The 27,825-nt window shown below is 46.3% G+C and overlaps 1 protein-coding gene across 1 annotated transcript in view; it reads right to left on the bottom strand.

Annotated features, from left to right (window-relative positions):
* Nucleotides 1-27,825, bottom strand: part of adamts9 (ADAM metallopeptidase with thrombospondin type 1 motif, 9) — a 360,757-nt gene that overhangs the window by 50,576 nt on the left and 282,356 nt on the right. Inside the window, exon 37 of the mRNA XM_086001493.1 lies at nt 2,527-2,618. Within this exon, the coding sequence (XP_085857619.1) occupies nt 2,527-2,618 (92 nt within the window). The remainder of the gene's footprint in view (nt 1-2,526; nt 2,619-27,825) is intronic.

Below are 27,825 nucleotides of genomic sequence, written 5' to 3'. Positions count from 1 at the left end.
CCAGTCTGTCTGGTCCTGTTAGAATTTTATAAGTTTCATTGAGATCCCCTCTCATTCTTCTAAACTCCAGCGAGTATAAGCCCAATTGACCCAATCGCTCCTCATACGTCATTCCTGCCATCCCAAGTATCAGTCTGGTGAATCTTCGCTGCACTCCCTCCATGGCAAGAACATCGTTCCTCAGATAAGGCGACCAAAACTGCACACAATACTCAAGGTGTGGTCTCACCAAGGCCCTGTACAACTGCAGCAAGACATCCTTGTTCTTGTACTCGAACCCTCTCGCTACGAAGGCCAACATACCATTTGCCTTCTTAACCGCCTGCTGCACCTGCATGCTTACCTTCAGCGACTGGTGCACAAGGACACCCAGGTCTCGTTGCACTTCCCCTTCTCCCAATCTATTGCCATTCAGATAATAATCTGCCTTCCTGTTTTTGCCACCAAAGTGGATAACCTCGCATTTATCCACATTATACTGCATCTGGCATGCTTCTTCCCAATCACCCAACCTGTCCAAATCATACTGGAGTTTCTCTGCATCCTCCTCACAGCACACACGCCCACCTAGCTTTGTGTCGTCTGCAAACTTGGAGATATTACATCTAGTTCCCTCGTCTAGATCATTTATATATATTGTGAATAGCTGGGGTCCCAGGACCGACCACTGTGGTACCCCACTAGTCACTGCCTGCCACTCGGAAAAAGAGCCATTTATTCCAACTCTTATTCCAAAATGAATAAAAATTTGTGTGAGTTCTTGTACTGTGCATACAAGAATTTCACGCTCTCGTCCTCTGGCTAATTTGTGTATTATAAAATTTCTTCTTTTCCTTTGGATCTTCCAGAACAAGCTTTTAGCATTGCTTCCCTGCAAACCTCCAGTTAGGGTAGTTCAATTTAAAACGTCCAAAAAGAACTCTAGTGAAGGATGTCTCTCAGGTTCTTTCTTTCCTTTCTCCATCCCCAGCATTATTTGGTCTTCCCTCATGAGGTTGTACTAATACTTATTTCTTGTTCTGGTTCTGGCTGTTCCTTAAAATATATTTATATGGCTTGTTCTCATCTTTCTCCTGCCTTTTATAATTGGATTTTTCTCATTCTAGTGGTTACTTTATCTCATTTTTAGGTTATGTCCCATTGTTCTTTCCTCTGGGGGTGGGGGTGGGGATGGGGGGGGGGTGGCGGATCTAGAACAAAGGTGCATAGCCTTAAAATTAGAGTTAGGCAATTTAGGGGTGATGTCAGGAAGCACTTCTTCACACAATTGGTAGTGGAAGTCTGGAACTCTCTTCCCCCAAATAGCTGTTGAGGCTAGGTCAATTGAAAATTTCAAAACTGAGATTGTTAGGTATTTGTTAGGCAAGGGTATTAAGGGTTACTGAACCAAGGCGGATAGATGGAATTAAGATACAGATCAGCCATGATCTATTTAAATGTCGGAACAGGCTCGAGCGGCTGAATGGCCTACTCCTGTTCCTATATTCCTGTTCCTAGTGAGATCTCACATGCACTGCCATACAGAACAGGCAAAAAATGATTTCTCCATGCAACATTAAGGTCACTCATGATTGCAGAAATACAATTTGATAAGCCTGTAGTGACACTAAGATTTATATCAATTAAATCTGAGCCTTAATGAATATATTGTAATAAAGGCAGAAATAATCTTGGAAATATCTGCTTTACTGTTGAAATATTTTGTGGAAATTAGCAAAATGTACAGTTTTATAACAGTACTCTCTTCTATTCTCTTTGTGCACTAATTGAAAGGAAGTTTAATTAATTTTGTGGCAGTGATAATGTGTTCTTACAAGCTATTTGATTCCTGATCGATGCATCATATTACAAAGATATCCTGATATTCCAAAGATTAATTTAAATCCTTAAAGGAATGATAATAAAACACCTCTTCTAATTTAACATGTATTTTAGAACTATTGATATACCTACAGGGAAATAACTGTATATCTATATGCTATAACAAAATCAGGGTCAAAAAAGCAGTTTAGCAAATGGACCAGTATTCTTCAGAAAATATTTTGCTAGCTTTACAGTTCTCATGTTTTGTTTCCAGGTTAGTGCTTTAAATTATTAATGTTTATTTTCTGTTCATTTTACAATTTCAAATACAGACATCTTGTTTATAATGCATAGCCTGCACTTTAGCTACCTAAATTATAGCCCTGTAAATTACACTCTTATGTCAGAACAATCAGATTTTTCTATAATTTGGTAAATTCCACTTCAACTGCTAAATTATAATTCACATCATGATCAATTGTTGCACTTTAAATATGTAGCCAAATCACTCACAAAAATAGACAAGAGAATAAATTGAAGACATGGACCTCATTAATTCTGGTTTGTATATGTGTGGATGATACAAGACTTTTGTGTACACACTGTTATTCATGCTAGACCAACAGCATTTATTTTTCTGCTTTCTCATTTGTTGCTTTTTTAATGTACATTTTGTGACTTTTTATAATATTACCATATTTAGTAGCTAAGTAACTAAGTCACCTGTGGACATCTGGCAGCACTGTAACAATCTCCAGCTGTGGCAAATGGAACTGATCGTCCTTCAAGCGTCTGTGCAAAGTACAAGTCTGTTGCTATAAAAATGGCAATGAGTGAGTCATTGAAAATATGCAAAATAGTCATAATGAAGAGACAATATACAATAACAATATAGATTATTGTAATTTTGAATAAATTATACCATATTTATACAAACTGAAATTACATTTTCCAAGTTACTAAATGACAGTTATCTTTTCTGTCTTAGATAAATGATAGATGATTAAATTAATCTTCCAGTGACAGCAGCTGGAAGTGGCACAAACATTATCATCAGCAGGATTATTAGGATTGATTTAGTTAAATAAGCCATTTTTGGGCTTTTCAACATTTTCAAATGGTGCCACCCTCAGAATTACTTTTATAGGAACATAGGAACAGGAGTAGGCCATTCAGCCCCTTGAGCCTGTTCCGTCATTCAATGAGATCACGGCTGATCTGCCACCTAACTCCACATACCCGCCTTTGGCCCATATCCTTTAATAGCTTTGGTTAACAAAAAGCTATCAATCTCAGACTTAAAATTAACAATTGATCTAGCATCAATTGCCTTTTGCGGAAGAGAATTCCAAACTTCTACCACCCTTTGTGTGTAGAAGTTTTTCCTAATTTCACTCCTGAAAGGTCAGGCTCTAATTTTTAGATTATGTCCCCTAGTCCTAGAATCCCTAACCAGTGGAAATAGTTTCTCTCTATCCACCCTATCTGTTCCCCTTAATATCTTGAAAATTTTGATCAGATCACCCTTAACCTTCTAAATTCTAGGGAATATAACTCTAATTTGTGTAATCTCTCCTCGTAACTTAACCCTTGAAGTCCGGGTATCACTCTGGTAAACCTACGTGGCACTCCCTCCAAGGCCAATATATCCTTCTTAAGGTGTGGTGCCCAGAACTGCTCGCAGTACTCCAGGTGTGGTCTAACCAGGGTTTTGTACAGCTGCAGCATAACTTCTACCCCCTTGTATTCTAGTCCTCTAGATATAAAGGCCAGCATTCCATTAGCCTTTTTGATTATTTTCTGTACCTGTTCATGGCATTTCAATGATCTATATACCTGGACCCCCAAGTCTCTTTGGACATCCACTGTTTTTTTTTAGCTTTTCACCATTTAGAAATTACCCTGTTGTATCCTTTTTAGGTCCAAAGTGGATGACCTCACATTTGCTTACATTGAAATCCATTTGCCACAGTTTTGCCCATTCACTTAATCTATCAATATCTCTTTGTAATTTTATGCTTTCATCTACACTGCCTACAATGTTGCCTATCTTTGTGTCATCGGCAAATTTGGATATATGACTTTCTATGCCACCATCTAAGTCGTTAATAAATACTGTGAATAGTTGAGGACCCATCACAGATTCCTGCAGGACACCACTAGTCACATCCTGCCAATTTGAGTACCTACCCATTATCCCTACTCTCTGTCCCTGCCCCTCAGCCAATTTCGTAACCAGGTCAATAATTTGCCCTCAATTCCGTGGGCTTCTACCTTACACAACAGTCTTTTAAGTGGGGCTTTATCAAATGCCTTCTGGAAGTCCATATTAATAACATCCACAGACATTCCCCTGTTTTTACCATCACATGGTGAGCCATACGGACCAGGAGGGTCCTGGGAATGAATGCCCAGGTTGGTACTGACTTTTGCTGATCTCAGTTGGTGGGAGGTGGCACATTTGGGTTCAGAATCTCTAAGCTGGCTTGAATCAGGCTCCCTACTCCTGATCATGATCTAGGGACCCTTGCTGGAAGTCCGTGCATGTTTACATGGGGGGTGAAAACATAATTGGGCTCAGGAGAATTGCTCCCCACGGTTGAGTAACTTGCCAACAATCACTGTACATGCTATTACACAAAGATGCTGCTGTTTATGGAATTATACTGCAGCATGCATCAGTACCTTCAGGAGGGGTAAGGGGCAAAAATATAAGGGAAAATTGGAGAGGGGAAAAAAATAGCAGGTGTTCCCCTCATGTCATGCAGCAGTTCCCATCAGCCACTGGTAATGCTACTCTTTAGCTAGCTTCTGAGATGTGAATGATCCAGGTGAATCACTCTGATTTCTTCCCTTATGGTGGGAAATAGCTCGCCTTTCTTCTCCACCTCCTCTCCTCTAATGACATGAATTTTTTTTCTTAGTCTTCTCCTTTAATATCCTGAAAGCATTGACTCATGTTGTGGTACAGTTCCATAGATCTACTTTTCCACCCAATTTTGGGTCGTCCCAGGGTGTATAAAGTAGGTAAATGGGGTGGTTGCACCGGCTGCAGTTTGCCCACACCATCATACATAAATAAAGGTGAGTAGGTGAGGTTTAGTGCTCCTCCCTTTCAGCCTCTTCTCACCAATCTGAAGGAATACATCTGGGGAAAAAGTGTTAGAATTTCTGTGACAGTGGGAGGCAGGTCCAGTAACTTCAAAGGTTAACTTTGCAAAATGTTGGCAGCAGACTCTTGCTTCTTTCTGCCCTTTCACCTAAATGAGAAATTTTTGCATATCAAATTTTGGCTGATCCCTCGCCTTTAAATTTTGGCAGAACCATTTCAGCTGCTGCAGCAAGTGATGTGCTGTGCACATGGTTTCCCTCCCCCACAGCCGGGGGTTCCCAAGGATCAGCAGTTACAGAGCTGGGAGTCATCCCTGGCTGATGCTGGTAGGAGAATCGGGTAGAGTCAGCACACCCAATTTGTAGTACGCTGACCTCTAACCATGATCCTTTCAAGCAAGACTCTGCACTGGAATCTTCACCTTACAAAATTTACCACATACTGTCAGAGGACCAAGGTGCTATACCAATAGATGGCTGAAGACTGCACCTTTTAAGCTGTTTATATTAAGATCTACAGCAGATTCATATATACGAGTGTGTTTAGCATTCTGAACTAGCTTCCCTATTCATAAACAAAAAGACAAATTTACTGCTGGTAAGCCAGAAATTCTCCAGAATATTTCCTTTGCTTTAAATATTTTAACTAAATTAAGTAATACAAATGACTGTTTTTTAAATTATCTCATCCTCAAATATGTTTGAACTATGTCTTCCCTGTGTACTTTTATGATAGCTGAGTCCGTTTTTGAAAATGACCCTATGGGGGAGAAATTTGGTACCTTTGCGCCTCCAGTTAGCACTTGGTGGGGGCGCTAACGGGAGGCTAAGGCAGTAGCGCCGCGGCGAGGCAAATTCAGCGATGAACGCCAAATCCGGCACCCTTGTAGCACCACAAGTTAGCGCCGGGGACTTCAGCACCAGGTAGATCGTGACGTCAGTGAGCGTGCAACACTCACTGGGCGCCCGATCTGCAAAATTGATTATCACCCCCTGCTTTAGCACCTCACCCTGACAGTGACAGGGAGAGTAGGTGTGAAGCAGTCATTAGCCGATTCCAGGGGCGTTACTTAAATGGATCATGAGTAATGAGTCACAGCTCTCAGGTTAGTGCTGTTTCACTGCTTTCTTGACATTGTGGAACGTTTAAATCAGTCATTTAAAGGTTGTTTATTCTCCAGAGTGTTCTGGCTACTAAAAATTAGTTACATTTATTCTCACAACATATCAAAGTGGTACACTTCGTTACATTATTGGGGGCAGTACTGGCAGTGGACCTCGCCCTCCAGGATTTATGGCAGAGGGAGCGCAGGCAGCGAGAAAGATTGGAACATGTGGCCAGAGGGAGGAGGAGGGCCATGAGGGCTCGCAACAGGCCTTATCCTCCGAGGGTATTCTGAGAGCACTTCTACCTTCAATTAAGTGAGGAGCAGTGTATTAGAAGGTTCCGCTTCACCAAGGAGATGGTCACAGAACTCTGCCACCTCCTGTAACCAGACCTCAAGCCTTAGATCAGGGCGACCACAGCTCTCTCAGTGGCAGTCAAGGTCACTGCCGCTCTCAATTTCTTCACCAGTGGATCCTTCCAGTCTGCAACAGGAGATATAGCTAACAGCTCGCAGTTCGCCATCCATCGCTGCATCCGGGAGGTCACAGAGCCTCTCTACAGTACCAGAAGGGACTACATTTCCTTCCCCATCACCAGAGAGAAGCAGGACGAGTGTACATGTGGCTTTGCCAGGATAGCAGGATTTCGCATGGTGCAGGGTGCCATTGACTGCACCCTGTGGCTTTGCGGGCACTGCATAACAATCCTGAAATCTTCAGTAACCACAAAGGCTACCACTCACTTAATGTGCACTTGGTGTGCGACCACACACAGCCAATTCTCAATGTGAATGTCTGCTATCCTGACAGCAGCCATGATGCTTTCATCCTATGCCAGACCAGTGTAGCAGCACTCTTCCAGCCACTACATGAAGCTCGCGGCTGGCTGGTCGGAGACAAGGGCTATCCACTCTCCACCTGGCTCATGACTCCCCTCCGCAACCCCAACACTCCTGCCTAGCACTCATATAATGAGAGCCATTCTGCCACCAGGAACATCATCAAGCAGACCATAGGGGTGCTCAAGCAACGGTTCCGCTGCCTTAACCGCTCGGGAGGAGCCCTCCAGTACTCGGCTGAGTGGGTGTCCCATTTCATGGTGGTCTGCTGCATGCTCCACAATTTGGCCATTGTGAGGATCCAGTCCTTGCCACCAGGGATTGTATGATCAACACAGGAGGAGGAAGAGGGAGAGGAGGAGGACGAGGAGGAAGAGGAGCAAGAGGAATAAGAGGTGGATGAGGACGAGGAGGAGGAGGAACAGGAGCGAGGGAGGAGGCAGCCACTCAATCGGCCTTCCAGAAGGGCAGTCTGTGACCTCCTCATCAGACTGCGGTTCCAATAAATTAAACCCCAGATCCTCGTTGCTCACCACATCCCCATCGTTCCATCCCTGTCTCAGGCCATTTCACAGCGCAAAGCTGAAATGAGACACACCACAAAAGAATCCAAACTGAATTAATAAATGTATCAAAAATCAGTGAACACATATTTAGAACAACAATATTAACTATTCACCCTTGTGCAATCCCTTAGTGCCTCTCGTTACTGTGCCTTTACCTGCTCTAGTGCTCCTACGAAGTGTTGGCCCAGTGGCTGCAGCACGGCTGGTGGAAGGCTGCTGAGTGTCCATGCGGGAGACTTCAGATGGCCTTGCAGGATGCCCTCGACCAGCTCTGGGCCTGGAAGACCTGACTGTAGACTGTACCACCTCAGCATCGGCGGCAGCAGTCCAGGCTGGCTGGATGACAGGCTGCAACAAGGGCAATAGTGGAATGCCAGCGGTGGAAGCAGGAATGCTGTCATCCTGAGAGAGGACAGCAGGGTCCTGCTCCGCTGACCCACTACCACTCCCCCGGGGCACAGATTGCTGGCCTGCTGCGATACTGTGAAAGCGCTGGTCAACAGTGGTAGACCCAGCCACGATGGCAACAGTCAGAGCTTGCATGGCAACAAGATGAGACTGCATTAGAGCAGTCTGAGATTGAATGGCACCAACCATAGACTGCATTACAGCACTAAGATGTTGCATCGCTTCCGCCTGTGCTGCAAAGGAAGCAGACAGATCACCCATCACACACGGCATCAGGTCTGGGTTGCTACGGTCTCTTTGGGAGTCGACCATCCTTTCCAGACTGAAAATGATAGGCTCCATGGTGTGCGCAGAGCTTTGTGCAATGTTCGAGGCGGACTCCTCCATGCTCCTTACCATTGCCAACAGGCTCTCGGGCACCCTTGCCATTGCACCTATCATCTCCGTGTGCACGCTCATCACCCTTCTTCTAAAGGCCTCCCCATCGAGGTCCTCAACTGAGTCCTGTGCAGCAGAACTCGCGCGTGAACTCGCCCTCCGGGGAGCTGGCCCCCGAGCTACCCTTTCCCCCTGGCCTTGCTGCAGCCCGCTCGTGCCCGGTGCATCACTCTGTGCAGATCCCGCTACTATACTAGCCTCTAAAGAACACGTGGTGCCAGTATCTGAGCTGCTGCCTGCGGGTGAGACATGCAGTGATGCGGTGTGTTCTTCCTCCTCCTCTTCTAACGCCTCGCTTTCAACAGTGCCCTCAGGGACAGGCTGCTCAGGTGCTTGCTCATTATCTGAAAGCATAAAGGCACAATGGTCAGATTAAGGTGAGGGCAGGAAGGGAGAAATGCATGCATACAGCACGATTAGCTGGAAAGTGTAAAAGGCTTGTGGGGTGAGGGGGAAGTTGGATGTGAGAAAAAGGAGTAGGGATAAACATACCGTTGTTGCCCCCAAGGGGGTCAACGTCGCCGGTGGCCACGGAACCCACCGCCTGGTGCCCAATAATCTCCAGCACTCTATTTCCCAACGCAGGCAGTGGTTGGGTGTCGGCCTGTCCCCCGTCTGTGTGTTCCTGCTCCCTCCTGTTGTGAGCCACCTTGGGCTGCAAGAGAAAGGAAAGTGTGTGAGTGAGTGTGGAGCAATGTGTTTGGGTGATGTGCCTGCCATAGTTGAATAACTGTCATTGTGTGCAAGGCGTGAGATGTGGGTGTGAGTGTTGGTATGTAGAGATTGTTGGTAGGTGAGCGCTGGGGGTGTGGTGCTTTGGTCAGTGTGTGCAAACTGTGGTTCAGATGGTGGTTTGTAACATTTGTTGAGGCATTGACTCACCCTGACCACCCGAGTGAGGTCGTTAAATTTCTTTCTGTACTGTGTGTGGGTCCTGGGGACCACAGTGCTGCCTGAGACATGCTGGGCAACCTCCCTGCACATGGCACAGAAGACTTGAGGCAAGGGCCTCCTGTCACTTGCCAGGTAGAGCAGCGCCCTCTGTCTCTCCACAGCCGACATCAACTCCTCCAATGCTTGGTCCGAAACTCTGCAGGCTCTCTCCCTGGGGCATGGATCTGCCATCATGACACCTGCTTGAGTCGTCCGGCTCCTTGGGTTTGGCCTGCTTCTGCTTGCTGATACAGGTTCACAGCCAGCAATGCTGAGAATCAGATTCTGCAGCATCAATGAACCTTCCCTTTAAGAACTGGAAAGAGCCTGTGGCAATGATGACTTGTGATTAGATTGCACCTGATATTTCATAACGCTTTGAGTGTAGCGCCACAGAACTAGGCCATTAGCACTTGATTTAGCGCTCCAATCCTTTCTTTGAACGATGAGACTTAATTTTGCATGCAGTGTGATTCATTAGCGCCTGGTGCTAAATCTCAAACTTTTCTGAAGTTACCACCCATTCCCGGGCTATAATGAATTTCTCCCTCTATGAGTTTCTTTTGCCATAAATCAAATGTTTCAGAGGATGTTTGATAACCATCTCATCAATTTTGCATCTATTTTTGTTGATTGTGCCTTATTATATATTTGGAAATATATGAGTTTATGTAAGGATGTTAAACTAAGAGAGAGATTCTGTTATGGGGTTCCATTAGGGATACATAAAACTCTCAACATGTTTTCCAGAATCAAAAATACCACATGTCTGGTACATATAACTCCATGTTATGAGATTTTGGCAATTCAATGGCCTAGAAATTCAGTCGGCTTTGCGCCCAGTTACCGCCCAAATAGGGTTTCTGCGCCAGTGTAAGAGGGTGCGCTGATATTCAGCGCTGCGGTAATGGCGGCGGTAGCCGGTAGTGCTGCGCCGACACCGATGACGTCATCGGTGTGCGCAGTGCCCCGGTTCCACCCCGCTTCCGGCCCAAACCCCATATTTAGTTGCGGCCGCCTCTTCTGCAGCGGCCGCAAACAGCGCTGGAAAAACGGGGCTGTACTGCTGCGCTACTGGGGCGCTTTAAGGTGGAGGTGCGGCCAGCCGCTTTTTCGGCGGCCGCCTGCCCGCACCTCCTTCCCCGGCCTCCTCCACCACCCCCCCCGCGGCATTGCCGGCTGCTTTCCGTGAGCCCGGCACTTCTCCATGGTGCCAGGCTCGTTTGCCGGCACAATCCAGCGGCGATCTCGCTGTTGCAGGCACCTCCCCCTTAAGAGAAGGAGGAGGCCTGCAGTACCGCAGCCTGCCGCTCCGCAGCGGGTGGCGCTGCGGCACCTAGCGCGCCGATATTCAGTTTCAGCGCCCCAAGCGGGGGCGCCGAAACCCTTGAATAGCGGCCGCCTTCGAGTTGGGGCGCTGAAACTGAATTTCCGGCGGGCGCAAGTGGCTCCGCGCGCAGCGCTAACCTTTGGGCGTTAGCCTGCTGGCGGGCCTTAACTGAATTTCTAGGCCAATGTGTTTTATAAAAACTATCATAGAATGATATTGTGAATCTCATTATTCTTGTTATTTTCCTTGAAACTGCTAAAAAGACTTCATCACAGTTGTCTTAACTATTTTTTATGATTAATAATATTTATAATTATGGTTCACCATAATGAGAAAATCATGATCATTTCCTTCAAATTCTTTTTATTAAAATCATGCAATCAAATAATTTAGTGAAGAAAAACATCCCAAAACACTTCACAGAGATGTAAGGAAAAATGGATGCCCAGCACCAAGGAGATTGGGGTCGATTTTGTCGAACCTGTCGGGAAGAAGGTGGGACTTCCCCTTTCGGGTTTTTGACCCGCCTACTTTGACGTCCGGCCAATCCGCGCGATTTTCCCTTGATTGACCTTGTTAAGCCTGCCCAGCGGGCTCAGCAGGCTAATTAAGGGCCACCCGGCAACAGGTGACGTCACAGACTGCAATTTCATCTGTCAAGAGTTCTTGATAGATGAAGTATCAGTGTTTCACAGCTGTTTGAAGCTGTGAAACACTGACACTCTGAGTTCTAAGCTGAGTCATTCCGCACAGACTCAGATAGAACTCTCACCGACACTCAAAGCTGAAGGCTGTCACTTTTGACAGATCGCAGCCGTTCAGCTTTAAGTTCCGGGTGAGTGATGCGCCCCCGACGGCTACAGGAAGAAAGGCTGTAAAGGTAAGTACAGGTAAGTAAAAGTTCTTTACACACTTTAGACACACCAAACACACTTACCTTTACACTCATGCACCCATCACTCACCTGAGCACTGACATCGCGACCCCTCCAACTCCTTCAACCCGACGGCCCGCCTGCTCTACCTGGCGTGGTTTGGAGCCGTCAGGAAACCCACACGAAACCCCTCAAAATAGGGGTTAGGCTAAAAACTGCCTGTTAACAGGCAGTTAATTGGCACTAATCCCTTCCCGCCTGGTTTTGGCGGGTCCCAGTGCAGGGCGGGTACCCGCCGCCCCTGAAACTTACGTGGGGTGGGGTTTTGGGCGGGATGGTGGCGGGACCCCCAAATTCGGGATTCCCCCCCCCCCCGACACGCTTGAAACCCTGCCTGACGGCTCCCCGAAAATCTAGCCCATTAGGAGGGATAACCAAAAGCTTGGCCAAAGAGCTGGGTATTACCAAGGGTCTTAACAGAATAAAGGGAGGTGGAAAGGTGGGGAGGTTTAGAGGGGGAATTCCAAAGCATGGTGCCACACAGCTGAATACATAGCCACCCATGGAGGAGCAAAGGGAGAGGCTAGAGTTAGAGTAACAGAGAGATTGGTGTGTGTGTGTGTGTGTGTGTGTGCGTGTGTGTGTGTGGAGGGGCGGGTGGGTGGTTGTAACATTGGAGAAGGTTACAGCCATAAGGAGGAGGGAGACCATGGAATGATTTAAACACAAGGATGAGAATTGGGGGAATGGGAGCCAATGTAAGTCAGTGAGGACAGGAGTGATGGGCACATGGGACAGTATGTAGGCAGCAGAGTTTTGAATGAGCTAAAGTTTACAGAGGGTGGATGATTGGAGGCTGGACAAGAGGGAACTGGAGTAATTCATTCTGGAGGTGACAAAGGCATGAATGAGGGTTTCAGTGGAAAGTGCACTGAGGTAGAGGCGCAGGTAGGCAATATTACAGAGGTGGAAGTAGTTTGTCTTTGTGATGGAAAGGCTACGTTGACTGAAACTCAGCTTAAGGTTAAATAGGACGCAGAGTTTGTGAACAGTCTGGTTCAGTCTGAGATAGTGGCTGGGGGGAGGGGGATGGAGTTGGCAAGGATATGGAATTTGTGCTGGCAGGGAGAAAAGTGATGACTTTGGTCTTCCCAATGTTTAGCTGTAGGAAAGTTTGGCTCATTCAAAACTCAAGAGAAATGAAATTGGCATGGTTATTCAAAGTAAAAAATTGTCAGGTAAATATCTCTAGGAAGATTTAAGAGGATGGAGAGAATGCTTCAAAATAAAATGGATAACTTGAATTGACAGATTCAGTCAGATATCTGATGGGACATTAGTTAATATACTACATCTTGACTTCCCCTGCTCTTTTTGTTACTTATTCATTCACAGGATGTGGGCGTCGCTGACAAGGCCAGCATTTATTGCTCATCCCTAATTGCCCTTGAGAAGGTGGTGGTGAACCTCCTTCTTGAACCGCTGCAGTCCATGTGGTGAAGGTACTCCCACAGTGCTGTTAGAGAGGGAATTCCAGGATTTTGACCCACCGACAATGAAGGATTGGCAATATATTTCCAAGTCAGGATGGTGTGTGACTTGGAGGTGGTGGTGTTCTCATGCACCGGCTGCCCTTGTCCATCTAGGTAGAGATCATGGGTTTGGGAGGTGCTACCGAAGCCTTGGCGAGTTTCTGCAGTGCATCTTGTAGATGGTGCACACTGCAGCTACGTTGTGCTGGTGGTGGAGGAAGTGAATGTTTAAGGTGGTGGATGGGGTGCCAATCAAGCCACTGCTTTGTCCTGAATGGTGTCGAACTTCTTGAATGTTGTTGGAGCTGCACTCATCCAGGCAAGTGGAGAGTATTCCATTAAACTCCTGACTTGTGCCTTGTAGGTGGTGGAAAGGCTTTAGGGAGTCAGGGGGTGAGGCAATGTGCCGCAGAATAACCAGCCTCTGAACTGTTGTAGCCACAGTATTTATGTGGCTGGTCCAGTTAAGTTTCTGGTCAATATCCCCAGGATATTGATGGTAGGGGATTCGACGATGGTAATGCAGTTGAATGCCAAGGGGCGGTGGTTCGACGCTCTCTTGTTGGAGATGGTCATTGCCTGGGCACTTGTGTGGCGTGAATGTTACTTGCCACTTATCGGCCTCTTTGACACTTCTCTTTGAAACTGTAGACTACAAACTTGAAATCCGTGCAGGCTAACATTTTTAAAGACAACCTCAAAATCTTATGCAAGTCAAGAGTGACAGTACCTAAATTAAGCTCCTGCTCAGAAGTATAACTCATTCAGGTCATCTTATGATCTGACATAGATGAATTACCTTTCTACAGCCAATGCAGAAACATGCATTCAAATAACACAGAAGATTGAAATAAAAACAGAAAATACTGGAAATGCACAACAGGTAGATTAGTATCTGGGAGAGAATAATTGGCAAATGTTTTAGATGAGATTATTCATCAAAAGAGCTGTGGTTAAGTTGCAGAATCACCTTGATAGACTGATAATGAAGCCAGGACATTACAAAAAAAGGTTTCTCCAGCCTGGCTATATCAGTTGCAATGAGGGGTTGCACCCAATATGTTAATCTATCTTTCTCTCTCAGTTCTGACCAACCTGTTGTGCATCTCTATTCTTTGAATATTTTTCTTTTTACTGAAGAATATTTTAGTTTTGTTAAGCCCAATTGTTCTTTCAATGTTTAATTTTCTTAATGTTTCCATAATTATGCTTTTTATAAAGATATTACACATGCAGACACACACGTGTGGGCATCTACTCCAGGAAAGTTCAAGTTTAATTTATTATTTGATTGATCTTTTTTATGTGTTCAATCAAATTCAATCATCCATAAATGATGTGCCAATGTTCACTGTGTTCCTCAATGTTAATTAAAAGAGCTCCATCTTATAAAAATATGATTAAATAGCTCCTAAGAGCATCTTTTATGGCAAATTCTATTTCCTTTGATTGAAAAATGAGCACACTAATTTTGAGATGTGACGTTCATGTTTTTCTGTTAACAGCACAAGCAAACAACATATTTGGAGGCTCTTCTTTAATAGTTAACTAAATTGCTAATTTTCAGTCTTCAGGCACAGTAATTAAAAGACATATGCCTACATTTATTTGCCTAAGAAACCACTAGTTTTTGCTAATGCTAATTTTGTGATACAAAGTGCATTAAATAGTTCATAATTTTTCAAGGCCTTTACTTAATTGAAACTTGATTGTAAACTCAACTGATTTAAGGGACTCTAATTGTGTTACTGCTGCTTAATCAGAAAATACATACTGAAACAATTACTGCAATATTGGTTTGTAGATCTCATGGATTGATATTAATTTATTTTCAAACATTTGTTTTATTCTTTGAGTCATTAAATCAGAAACTATATAACTTATAATATGTTGTGACATACTGTTGTAACTACACCAATAGGTATTTACATTCTTGGCATGTAAATCTTTTCTTTGTGGCTGAGGTTTCAATTTCGAGAAAGGGTATGGTTAATTTCCACTATATGATGTGAATAATTTGACATTAGGACAGCTCTCAAAATCTCCTCACATCAATTCTGCTCATCATTTTACATGCTGAACTAGACTATGATCTTTTTTCACTACTGACAATTGAAACCACAACCCATTCAACAAAATGAAAAGCACAAATGACTGTGGGCATGAAATTCAATATGGAACAAAAATAGACCTCTCACAAGTACAGTAAAATAATATTTTTTCTGCACCATTACCTATTCATCTCCTGTAATAACCCTGCCTGACAACTGGTCTGTGAGATCCTGTGAGATTTGAAAATCGAATGAGTTCGTCATAACTAAAATTCCAGCTATCTTGTTGGATACTTCAAATCCAACTATTGATTCCCTTTTGCCAGGTTAAGATGCTACAGAGTATTGTCCTTGATTTATATGTTTGAACCTCTCTGCTTCTTTTGAGAACCTGTAGCTTTACATCTGAAAAGTATGTTTTTTTTCCAGTGCCTTGCTTCAGATGTGAATTTTGTATTTGTGTCCTTTTTTGTCAAAAAAAATAAAGCATACAGGGGAAACTTGGTAGTGAAGTGGGTGCCGTTCTGTCCTTTTAGCTTAGTGATTTCATTCCAGCCCAGACTGATAGGATGAAAATCTCTCATCTATGTTGCATATATACCAACTGTTGCTATTGAACACAGGCAGTCAGTGTTTTGGGGGCCTAGTTTGCATGTCTGCATTTGGGAATGAAAATCAGTGCATACCAGGTTCCTCTCCCCTCAATTCAACTTCTACCTGAATCTTGTTGCTATTTGAAGTGATTCTGGCCACAGAATGCTGTAGGCAGAAATTTTTGTGAGGATAGAAATTCCCATCTACAGTATAGAATGGCCTGATTCACTTCAACTAGCAGCAGAACTCAGATAGGAGAGAAGAAGCAAGGGGTGAAATTGAAGCAAAGGAGAGAGGCAGGAGAAATGAAGTGGAGACAGAAGGGGAAGTGAAGGGTGAGGAGGGAGGGAAGGAAATGGAAGAGGGGAAATTCTCAGTAGAGACACTTTGGGGGAGCAGTGAGGAAAAGCCAGACATGCTTTGTAGAGAGAAGTTGGGACTGGTACCTTGGTGGGGAGAAGCCAGGAGCAGTGCTTTGTGAATGGGAAGAAAGGAGAAGCTGAGAACAGCGCTTTGGAGTGGGGAAGGAGAGTACCAGCATTAACTGAGAGGGAGAGGTGAGGGAGCATTCTGGTATGAATTGGGGTGGGAGAATATCTGGGAGGATTGTTGGAGCACAGAGTGCCTCTGTGAACTGGGACCGGAGAAAGGGTTGGATGTGGAACAGTGATTGTGAGGTAGATTTTGGGGGTACTGATGTTCTGGTTGGTCTGTTGAAAACTTAAATGCCACTTCTTTAGGTTAAACATCTAGGGTTCAAAATTGGGATCATTAGCTTCTGTTTTTTGGGTGCTATGAGTGCCCTTAGAACTCCAAAATGGGATCCATAGCACATGTGCACACTTGTGGGGAGAATCACGCCGGATGGCATGTTGGTGAGGGTGTTAGCACGTGCACAGTGAACATCCGCCGGAAGTATGCAGAGCAGGAAGATTGTGATGTCAATCAGCATGCAACACTGATTCGACACCAGCTGTCCAATTTTGGAGCTCAACACTCCAGCTAATGCCGTCTCTTAACCTGGCACAGCTGAAGACGCGTTCAGCAGCAGGAAGGACCCTCCACCAGTGCTATTTAAAGTGATCATCAACTACTTACAAGTTAATTGCTGGTTGATTTCTTCTGGCTGTTGCTATGATTCTACAAGTGTTTGGAGCTTTCTATAGTTCTTTCAAGTGGCAAAAGTCTACAGGGAGTGGTGTGGCAGGTGTTTCAGGAGTTTTTGCTGACTTCAAGGCTTCTGCACAAACCACTTGGTGCCAGACACGGGTGCACTAGTAGGAATTCCCCTTGGAATACAGCATGACTTGGAGAATTAACAGAGGCCACACAGAGCAGGACAACCTGCTGGAAGAGGGAGGAGGAGGGGGAGAAGGGCTCTCAGCAGGCGGCCATATCTGCCCAGGGTGTTCAGGGAGCAATTCTCCTACCTGATCCTCAATGAGGAACAATGTGTGAGATGTCTGCACTTCAATGACGAAGTCCTTACTGAAATCTGCCACCTGCTGCAGCCACAACTGCAACCTCAGAACAGGGCAAGGATGCAATGCCAGTGGCTGTGAAGGTGACTATGGTGATAAACTTTTATGTGTGTAATGTATACAACATTGAAGGGACTACTTTGTTTTGCAGATGTACATCCTTAGTTGCGAGCGTATATAACAGACGCGTATCGATTTGTATAGTCAGTGCTGAAGTTCCAGTTAACCAGTAAAGATCACTTGAAGTTACTCTCAGTCTCTGCTGCTTTATTATTTTATGTAGTTATGTATAGCGGTACTGTTGTGTATGTACCTTTAAGGGAATAACTGGTCTCAGACTGCAGTACCGGCAGTGACCACCCCTGTATAAAAGGTGCTAGCAAGCTTCTGTAGTTTCAGTTTCCCGATTGTCTCCATTCAGTAAAGACTTGTTATAATCAACTCCTGCTGTCCGTGTCTCAATTATACGCGGACATAATATTGGCGATGAGCAGATACGAACTTACCTACAGTCTGCACCACCTCATGGGATCCATTCCTGAAGCGAAGTGAGCAGAGGTCGAGGCCAGGAGGAATAAAGAAGCAGTAGAAACGGGCGTCGACCGTGGGCATCCGCCCCTGAGTCAGCGGAGTTGAAGATTACAGGAGAAGCTGTCGAGAGCGGGGCCTGGTTCCTGTCGACGGTGCTTCAGCTAATCGGGCTGGTGGCAGGTAGTACACTGATCCTTCCTGGGCTGCGGCGGTTGAGACCTCGAGTGGGTGGCTTGCAACGGGGCCGAGCAGCGTTGTCGGGAAGAGAGAGAGGGTGGAGCACACAGGGCGCGGCCGGTGCTACGAAGCCGGGCAGCATACGGACCCGAGAAGAGGGAGGCAAGAGTCCCACAGGGTTGTTCCACGACAGGAAAATAATAAAATTAAAAAAAAAGAAATATTAAACGCGCAGAAAACCGCGAGGAGCTGCAGGTTGCAACGGAAACCGCGGAAAGCAGCGCTAGCATCAGCGGGGAAGAAGGCAAAGCATGGGAGGCGCCATTTTGTTAAATCGGGGAAGAAGGTAAAGCGCAGGAGGCGCCATTTTAGATTTTCAAGATGCCGAAGACTGGCTGTATCACTGCCTTTGATAATGCAATAGAGGACTGGACCACGTATGTGGAAAGAGTCGAGGTATATTGCGAGGCAAACGAAAGAGCCGATGAGAAAAAGGCATCGGTATTGCTAAACTTAATGGGCGCTAGAACGTACGGCCTATTGCGGGACCTGATTACTCCAGCCAAACCGAAGGCAAAGAGTTTTAACGAAATTGTTGCTATCCTACAGGAACACCTAAACCCTGCACCGCTGCTGATAGCAGAAAGATTTAAATTCCACAGGAGAACTCAGCATAAAGATGAGAGCAATGCTGAGTACCTTACGGAACTACGCAAGCTATCAAAGCACTGCCAGTTCGGAGCAGGACTGGCAGATACCCTACGGGACAAATTTGTCTGTGGACTCCTGAGTGAAGGAACACAGAAGAAGTTACTCTCAGAGAAAGAGCTGACGCTAGATAAGGCTTTCAGCGTGGCAGTATCGTACGAAGCAGCAGCCAGGGGAGCTGCGGAAATACAACAAAAGCCACAGGAATACGGCACCCACGAAATGACACAGGGATTTGCAAAATTTTATCGCTGCGGCAGAACTAACCATGACCAGAAGGACTGCTGGTCCAAGGACAAAATATGCAGGCAATGCGGAAAGATGGGACACATTGCACGAGTTTGCAGGTCTGGGAAGAAGACCAACGACAACAAAAACGCTACTAAGGAACCGTACAAGAAAGTACAAAAGATGACGAACAGTAGTTCCGAAGACCAGATGAGCGATAGTGAATCCGGGAACAAGAGACTAAGCTGTCTCAAACTTCACAATGTAATCGCAAAGGAGGATCACTGAACCATTTGGGTCACCCTCACGATAGCAGGGTCCCAAGTTAAAATGGAATTGGATACAGGATCAGCGTTAACCGTCATCAATCGACGAGACTACGAGCGGCTATTCTCACACATACCCTTGAGAGAGACATCCATTGTCTTGACGACGTACACGGGGCAAAAAGTATACCCCAGAGGAAAAATAAGGGTGCCTGTCGAATACAATGGCAAGAAAATATGGAAATTGTATCTCTACATACTGCAAAATGGTGGACCACCGTTATTGGGACGTGAATGGATCAGAAAGATAAGCTTAGATTGGCACTCCATTCATGCAATGACAGTAGATGGTAAAAAAAATGAAGACGTCACTCCTGGACGATTGTCAACGATCTTAGCTAACGCCAAAGAGGTATTTCAGCAAGAACTGGGCACTCTTAAAGGCGTAACCGCCTCGATAAAAATAGAAGAGAATGCAATTCCCAAGTTTTTCAAAGCAAGACCGGTACCATATGCAATTCGCCCAGCCGTCGAGGCAGAGCTGGAGAATCTGAAAAATGCAGGCATGTTGTCTAAGGTAGACTGGAGCGAGTGGGCGACACCCATCGTTCCTGTCATGAAGAAAACGTTAAGCAATAAGTCTGAGGAGCCAAGGAAGGTTCGCATCTGTGGGGACTTCAAGGTGACTGTGAACCCAATCCTTCACACAGTACAATATCCTCTTCCAAGGATAGAAGACATCTTCGCCTCACTATCTGGAGGGAAGCGTTTTACAAAAATTGACCTAGCACAAGCGTATTTGCAGATGGAGGTTGAAGAATCCTCTAGGAAGTATCTCACGATAAACACTCACAAGGGTCTTTACCAGTATCATCGATTGGTATTCGGGGTAGCATCAGCTCCGGCGATATGGCAAAGAGCGATGGAACAAGTCCTGCAAGGGATTCCGGGGACTCAGTGTTACTTGGACGACATCCTAGTGACAGGTGAAGATGACAGTGAACACCTTAACAACCTAGAACAGGTGCTCACTAGACTACGGGAACATGGGCTACGAGCCAACCGCCCCAAGTGCGAGTTTTTTAAGAAACAGATATCGTATTGTGGCCACGTGATTGATGAAGAGGGGTTACATAAGTCCCCTGACAAAATTGAAGCGGTTGTTAAGGCCCCAGCGCCTGAAAATGTGTCGCAACTGAGGTCATTCCTCGGATTGGTGAATTACTACCATAAGTTTTTACCGAATTTGTCCACAATTCTGCACCCACTGAACGCCCTACTATGAATGGGAGTAGCGTGGAAATGGAGCAATGACTGTAAGTGGGCCTTTCAGAAGAGTAAGGACTTAATCACTTCAAGAGAAGTATTGGCTCACTACAACCCATCACTACCGATAAGACTGGCGTGTGATGCGTCTCCTTACGGCATTGGGGCGGTACTGTCACATAAATTCCTTGATGGTTTAGAGAGGCTGATAGCTTTTGCATCACGCTCGTTAACTTCAGCCGAGCGTAACTACGCCCAGATTGACAGAGAGGCCCTCAGCCTAGTGTGGGGGGTGAAGAAGTTCAATCACTACCTGCACGGTCAAAAATGTACTCTACTAACTGATCATCAACCTCTTGTCTCCATTTTCAACCCTCAGAAGGGCGTACCGATAATGACGGCACAACGGCTACAGAGATGGTTCCTTTTCCAAGGGCACACCAATATGACATCGAGTACAAAGGAACTAAACAGCATGGGAATGCTGATGGATTGTCACGCCTACCGTTGCCGATGGTGGAAGAAGAACTTGCAGTGGATCCAATGGAGATATTCCACTCAACCATAGTCAAATGTCTCCCTGTGACGAATGCAAACATAGAAAAGGAAACACGAAATGACCCGACACTATCCCGGGTCTATGAATTAACGGTGAAGGGATGGCCAGCACATGGCGAACCACTGCTGCCAGCATTCTCGCCAAGAAGAGAACAGCTGTCAGTGTGCAGAGGAACCTGGATGTGTGGATCCAGAGTAGTAATTCCACCCAAATTGAAGGATAGAGTGCTCAATGAGCTTCATGAGGGTCATCTGGGAGGGGTTAAAATGAAGAACTTAGCCAGAGCGTTTGTGTGGTGGCCGGGAATCGATAGAGAAATCGAAGAGATGACCAAGAGCTGTACAGGATGCCAGAAGGTCCAAAACGCCCCACCACAAGCCCCTCTACATCCATGGGAGTGGCCCTCATCTCCATGGCAAAGGGTGCACATTGATTTTGCTGGTCCCTTCATGGACTCGATGTTTTTAATTGCGGTGGATGCACATTCAAAGTGGCCAGAGGTAATAAAAATGTCCTCAACCACCACAGAAAAAACTATCACAGTCTTACGAACCATATTCGCCAGGAATGGGCTGCCTGAACAGATTTGCTCTGACAATGGACCACAGTTTGTGTCTGAAGAGTTCCGGAGGTTCTTAAAGAACAATGGTGTTAAGCATTACACATCTGCCCCATATCATCCAGCCACTAATGGATTGGCCGAGAGGTTTGTTCAAACATTCAAGAAGGCTATCAAGGCAATGTGTAATGAAGAGACACCCCTACAACACAAGGTGGACAACTTCTTGTTTGCGACACATGCGGTTACCAACCAAACTCCAGCCATGATGTTCTTCAATCGAAGACTACGATGCCGCTTGGATTTGGTTAAGCCAAACGTCCGAAGAGAGGTGTAGAACAGGCAGTTTCAGAATATGAATGAAAGGCCGACCAGGAGTTTTAAGATAGGTCAACCAGTTTTGGCCCGGGACTACCGCACAGAGAAATGGCAGCCAGGAATGATTTGTACACGGCAAGGACCTCTAATGTATACCGTGGACGTTGGAGAGAGCATTGTAAGACGCCATGCTGACCAGATTCTAGAGTCACTGGAAAACGTCAACTCCACACCACGATCTGATACACCTGGCGATGAAACCGACGTACCAATTGCAGCTACCGCAGAATCGGTGATATTGGAAGCAGATGAACCAAACAACGACATTGATCCAGACTCAACCTTGCCAGAAGAACCTGATACCCCAAAGAGGCGTTATCCAGACAGAATCAGGAAGCCTCCTCAAAGACTGAACTTATAATTGCTTAACCTCAACCAATGTATCTAGCAACCGTAATTGTGATTGTAATTAGTTATCATTTAGTTGTTAAATGAATGTTATGTACTGTTTATCTAAAAGGGGAGGAATTGTTGTGTATGTACCTTTAAGGGAATAACTGGTCTCAGACTGCAGTACCGGCAGTGACCACCCCTGTATAAAAGGCGCTAGCAAGCTTCTGTAGTTTCAGTTTCCCGATTATAGCAAGTCTTTACTGAATGGAGACAATCAACTCCTGCTGTCCATGTCTCAATTATACGCGGACATAATAGGTACAAACACAACAATGTGTCTGGCTCCGCCAGGCTGGAGCTGGAGATATTTGCAACATCTCGCAGTTTGCCGTCCACTGTTGCATAAGGGAGGTCACTGAGGCTCTGTATTCCAAGAGAGCTGACTACATTTCATTCTCTCTTGCCAGAGACCAGCAGGCGGAGCGAGCAGGCGGCTTTGCTAGGATTGCAGGCTTCCCCATGTTTCAGGGTGCCATTGACTGCACACACATCGCTTTGTGGGTGCCGCATGTCAACTCTGCCATGTACCGGAACCGAAAGGGATTCCACACCCTCAATGTCCACAGCTGGTGTGCGACCATAGGCAGCAAATCATACTGCTCAATGCCTGGTATCCTGGCAGCAGTCATGATCAATGTTCCCTGTAATCTTTTTTGGTGCTGTGTGGCCCATTCAAAATACTGCGCATGCGCGGTTTTTGCATTGAAAAGCTGGCAAGCCGGCTGCGCGGGTTCCCTGGAGCGTTGCGTGGCCGCGCAGCTTAAAGGGAACATTGGTCATGATGCCTTTATTCTGTGGCAGTCTGCAGTGCCATCTGCATTTGAGCCACTGTGGGAAACCCAAGGGTGGCTACTGGGCGACAAGGGCTATCTGCTGGTGACATGGCTCATGATTCCGTGTGCAACCCACGCACATTTACATAGCATGCATACAATGAAAGCCACGCTGCCATACAAAATGCGATAAAGCAGACCATTGCTGTGCTGAAACAACGCTTCTACTCTGGAGGAGCTCTGCACAGCAGGTGTCAAGATTCGTGGGGGTCTGCTGCATGCTGCACAACTTCGCCATCGTGAGGGGTCAGCCCTTGCCACCAGCTTTACGGAGAGCAGCTGAGGAGGAGGAGGAGGAAGAGGAAGGGAGGAGGCAACCTAGACAGCCCCTTTCTGCCTGGGATGTCTGTGAATAACTCATCTGAGTACGATACCAGTAACCGCAACCCCAATTCCACATTCACCAACAGTCCCATATCTTACCTTCCCTCTATCACTGACCATCACAGTGTCCGCTTGGCCACAATGCAAAAATAAAAGCTTCCACAAAATAAACATTCAAACTAAATTTATAAATCAAATCATGCCATATTGCATACAAACCAATCACCCTTGTGCATTCACTTAGTGCCTGTCTGCCATGTGCCTTTGCCTGTCCTAGTGCTCCAATGCAGTGTTTTCCCAGTAGCTGGAGCATAGCTGGTTGAAGGCTCTTCACTTTCAATGGAGGCTCCAGATGGCCTTGGAGAATGACCTCAAGCAGCTCTAGGCCTAGAAGGCCTGGCTGCAGACTGCACCATCTTGGCATGGGCGGCAGCAGTCTGGCCTGGCTGGCTAACAGGCAACAGCAAGGGCACTGGCGGAATGGCAGGGGTGGGAGAACAACTGCTGTAATCCTGATAGAGGACAGCAGATTCGTGCTGCATGGAGCCACTGCCACTCCCCTGGGGTGGTGCCTCAGCAATCCTAGTAATCTGTTGGAGGACAGATTGCTTGATTGCTGTGACACCCTGCAAGCCCCTTTGAACACTGGTATCCACAGCCTTTATGGCAGCAGTCTGAGCTTTCAATGCAGCACAAGTGTGCTAATGGAGTTGGCCACCACTTCCATGCTGGAAAGGATGGGCTCCAAGCTCTGCTTAAAACCCTGTGCCAAGTTGGAGCCAGACCCCTTCATGCTCCTTGACATTGCACGCAGACTTTCTAGCAGACTTCCCAATGCACCAAGCATTTCATTGTGCGTACCCATCAGTCTTCTTCTGTAGCCTGCCCCATCGAATTCCTCATCTGAGTCTTCTGCAGCAGAACTCGTGTGCGACCTAGCCCTCCGGCGAGCTGGCACCTGCACTATCCTTGCCCCTTGCTCTGGCTGCAGGCCACTCTTGCCTGGTGTCTCACCACATGCAGATTCCGCCTCTATGCTGTCCTTTAAATTATGCACAGAGTCAGTATCTGAGCTGGTGGCTGTGAGTGTCAAATTGAGTGACAGTGTGTCTTCGCCATCACTGTCTTCTTGTTCTTCCATCACTGCCTGGGCAGGTTGCAGTTCTTGGGCATCTGAAAGGAGAAAGGCACAAGGGTAAGATTGTGGTGGTGGGGGGTGTGGAAAGTAAAGAGGTGCATGCTTACACCATCTGCAGCTTGTAAATCAGAAGAGATTGTGGAAGGAGGGCCAAGTGGGATTTGGAAGGAGGATTAGGTATGAGGATACCATCATCTTCGATGGTTTCAGCCCCGCCACTGGCCACGGGCTCAGTAATGGCCGTTCCAATAATGGCCATCACCGTCTCCTCCATGGGGGTTAGGACATGCAGGCGCGCCTGTCCCACTTCGATTAGCTCCTGTTGCCACTGGTTGTGCACCACCTTGAGATTGAAATGTGTCAGTGAGTGTCGTGCAATCTGTTTGGGTGATGTGGCTGTCATGGTTGAATAGCTGGCAGTGTGCGCAAGGTGTGAGATGTGGGTGTGAGGCTTGCAGCAGTGTTAAGTGTGGGAGGGTAAGGTGAAGCTATGAATGAGTCCTGACTGATAGAGATTGTTGGTAGGTGAGTGCTGGGGGTGTGGTGAATTGAGCAGTGGCTGAGGCTAGTGGTGCAGTTGGTAGGATATAGCATTTGAAGATGCATTCACTGACCTTGACCACTTGAATGAACTTCTTGCGGCACTGCATCCTGGTCCTCGGGGCTTGACTCCTGGTATTGACCTCCATGGCTATCTGCTCCCACTGCCTTCTGAGCAAGTATCTGGAGGGCCCTTTTGACCCCCTGCAGATACAGGACATCTCTCTTACTTTTCACCTTCTCCACCAAGGCCTCCAGTGCAGCTTCTGAAAACCTTGGAGCCCGCTCTCTCCCATGTTATGCCATTCCACACTGTTTCCCAGGTCAGATTCACTTCCTGCTCGACTCCCAGCACTTGCTCCAGCCACTGCATCTCCCCTATAAGAGGTGCAGGCTAGCTTTAAGCAGTGCAGGCTAACTTTAACTGGTGCTAGCAAGTTACGATATTGGCCCCCTGCTGATGCATCCAGTCAATGAACAGCACTATCCAATTTAGCCCCTATAGTTGTGAAGTATAAAAATGTTTAAAGTTAACCAAAATGCTAAATGTTCCATGGATAGCATATCCTATCTTCTGCTTGGTGTTCTTTTGTGGAAAACTTTAGGCTATTTCTCTACATTAAAGATCCTATGTATTGCAAGTAAATACATAGGTGAAGAGTTAGGTTGGATACCAGTAGGGGTTTCTTTTCAGTGAAAACGATGGCCCACTAGAACAGACTATCTCTACATGTGGTGCGTATGGATTCTCAACAGTGCTTTAAAAGGAACATGACAGATTTCTGAATGTAAAGGGCATTTCTACTTATATAAGGTAAGCCACTAGTTAGCTGGGTTATGTGGAGTTATAGGCTGTCACAGTTTCTTAGAGTTTTGCTTGATTGTCTTGGGGGGGGGGGGGGGGGAGGTTGTTGTAGAGAAATTTCCCAGAGTTTTTCTTGAATTTGGTGTAGCTTTTTTCTGTTTTTCTGCTTCTCCCAGGAGATTGTGTGGTTATATAGGTGGGCCAATGGTGCATGTAGTTACACCATGTCTGGATGGACAGACTTGATGGGCTGGGTGGCCTGTTCTTGCTGTTCTTTTTGTATGTTTGCATGTAAGTTCTTGTTGTTGCTGCACTGTGTGCTATACTGCAAAGCTCAATGTCAGCTAATGCAAGTCTTCCAATCAAATCATGAGTTAGCAGTTCTGTCTTCACATGGCTGGCTGAATATAGCAGTACACATGATGCAGGACTGATTTTACAAGGCTTTCATACTTCTGCCAACATACAGGCAAATTTAGAACACTTGCAAAAAGCTGATCAACAACGTCAGAAAAGCTGACACTTCAAAATCGCTTTATGATGTGAAAATGAGTAGTTGCAAGTTAAACTGAATGGCAGGGAAAAACAAATAAGTACCTGAAAACCTGAAGGTGGAAATCAAATGTTCAAGTAACAAATTTTAGGTTTCCTCAGCAAATTTTAATTTTTTATATTAAACTATATATTCTGGCTAATTTTGCGTATTTATATTTCACAATTCATGGACTTTTAATCTAAGAAAGCCAAAGTGGCATCTATATTTTAAACAGGCCAACCAGACCATCACTTCCCCAAATGAGTTACTTCAACAGTCATTCGCCCACTTCCGATCCCCTGCCCCAGTTCAGATACATTCCACCGCTTCATGACCCAGCTCACAGAGACATTGTACTCCATCCAATTCTCCACCCTTTCAGATAGAAACTCTCTCCTCCTCCAACTCTCCAGTTCATATTGGCACTCTTTGCACTCCTCCCTCCTTTGAACTCAACCTGGCATTCTCCTCCTCCTCCTCCTCCTCAATCTTCCATCCCCCCCATTCAATTTGGAACTTTTTTTCCCCAGCCCCTGTTCAAGCTGACTTTTTTTGTTATCCAACTTCCTCAGTCCAAGCTGCCACTGCCCCCCTCTCCCGATACATGCTGTTAATCTTTCCCTCCTCAGTTCAAGCTGCCACTGCCCCCCTCTCCCGATACATGCTGTTAATCTTTCCCTCCTCAGTCCAAGCTGCCACTGCCCCCCTCTCCCAATACATGCTGTTAATCTTTCCCTCCTCAGTTCAAGCTGCCACTGCCCCCCTCTCCCGATACATGCTGTTAATCTTTCCCTCCTCAGATCAAGCTGGCACTGCCCCCCTCTCCCAATACATGCTGTTAATCTTTCCCTCCTCAGATCAAGCTGCCACTGCCCCCCTCTCCCGATACATGCTGTTAATCTTTCCCTCCTCAGTCCAAGCTGCCACTGCCCCCCTCTCCCGATACATGCTGTTAATCTTTCCCTCCTCAGTTCAAGCTGCCACTGCCCCCCTCTCCCGATACATGCTGTTAATCTTTCCCTCCTCAGTCCAAGCTGCCACTGCCCCCCTCTCCCAATACATGCTGTTAATCTTTCCCTCCTCAGTTCAAGCTGCCACTGCCCCCCTCTCCCGATACATGCTGTTAATCTTTCCCTCCTCAGATCAAGCTGGCACTGCCCCCCTCTCCCAATACATGCTGTTAATCTTTCCCTCCTCAGTTCAAGCTGCCACTGCCCCCCTCTCCCGATACATGCTGTTAATCTTTCCTTCCTCAGTCCAAGCTGCCACTGCCCCCCTCTCCCGATACATGCTGTTAATCTTTCCCTCCTCAATTCAAGCTGCCACTGCCCCCCTCTCCCGATACATGCTGTTAATCTTTCCCTCCTCAGTCCAAGCTGCCACTGCCCCCCTCTCCCGATACATGCTGTTAATCTTTCCCTCCTCAGTTCAAGCTGCCACTGCCCCCCTCTCCCGATACATGCTGTTAATCTTTCCCTCCTCAGTCCAAGCTGCCACTGCCCCCCTCTCCCAATACAT

The sequence above is a fragment of the Somniosus microcephalus genome, chromosome 11 (assembly GCF_052327205.1).
Source record: "Somniosus microcephalus isolate GS21.2 chromosome 11, FLI_Smic_1.0, whole genome shotgun sequence".
Classification (NCBI taxonomy): Eukaryota; Metazoa; Chordata; class Chondrichthyes; order Squaliformes; family Somniosidae; genus Somniosus; species Somniosus microcephalus.
This window is presented reverse-complemented; position numbering and strand designations above follow the sequence as displayed.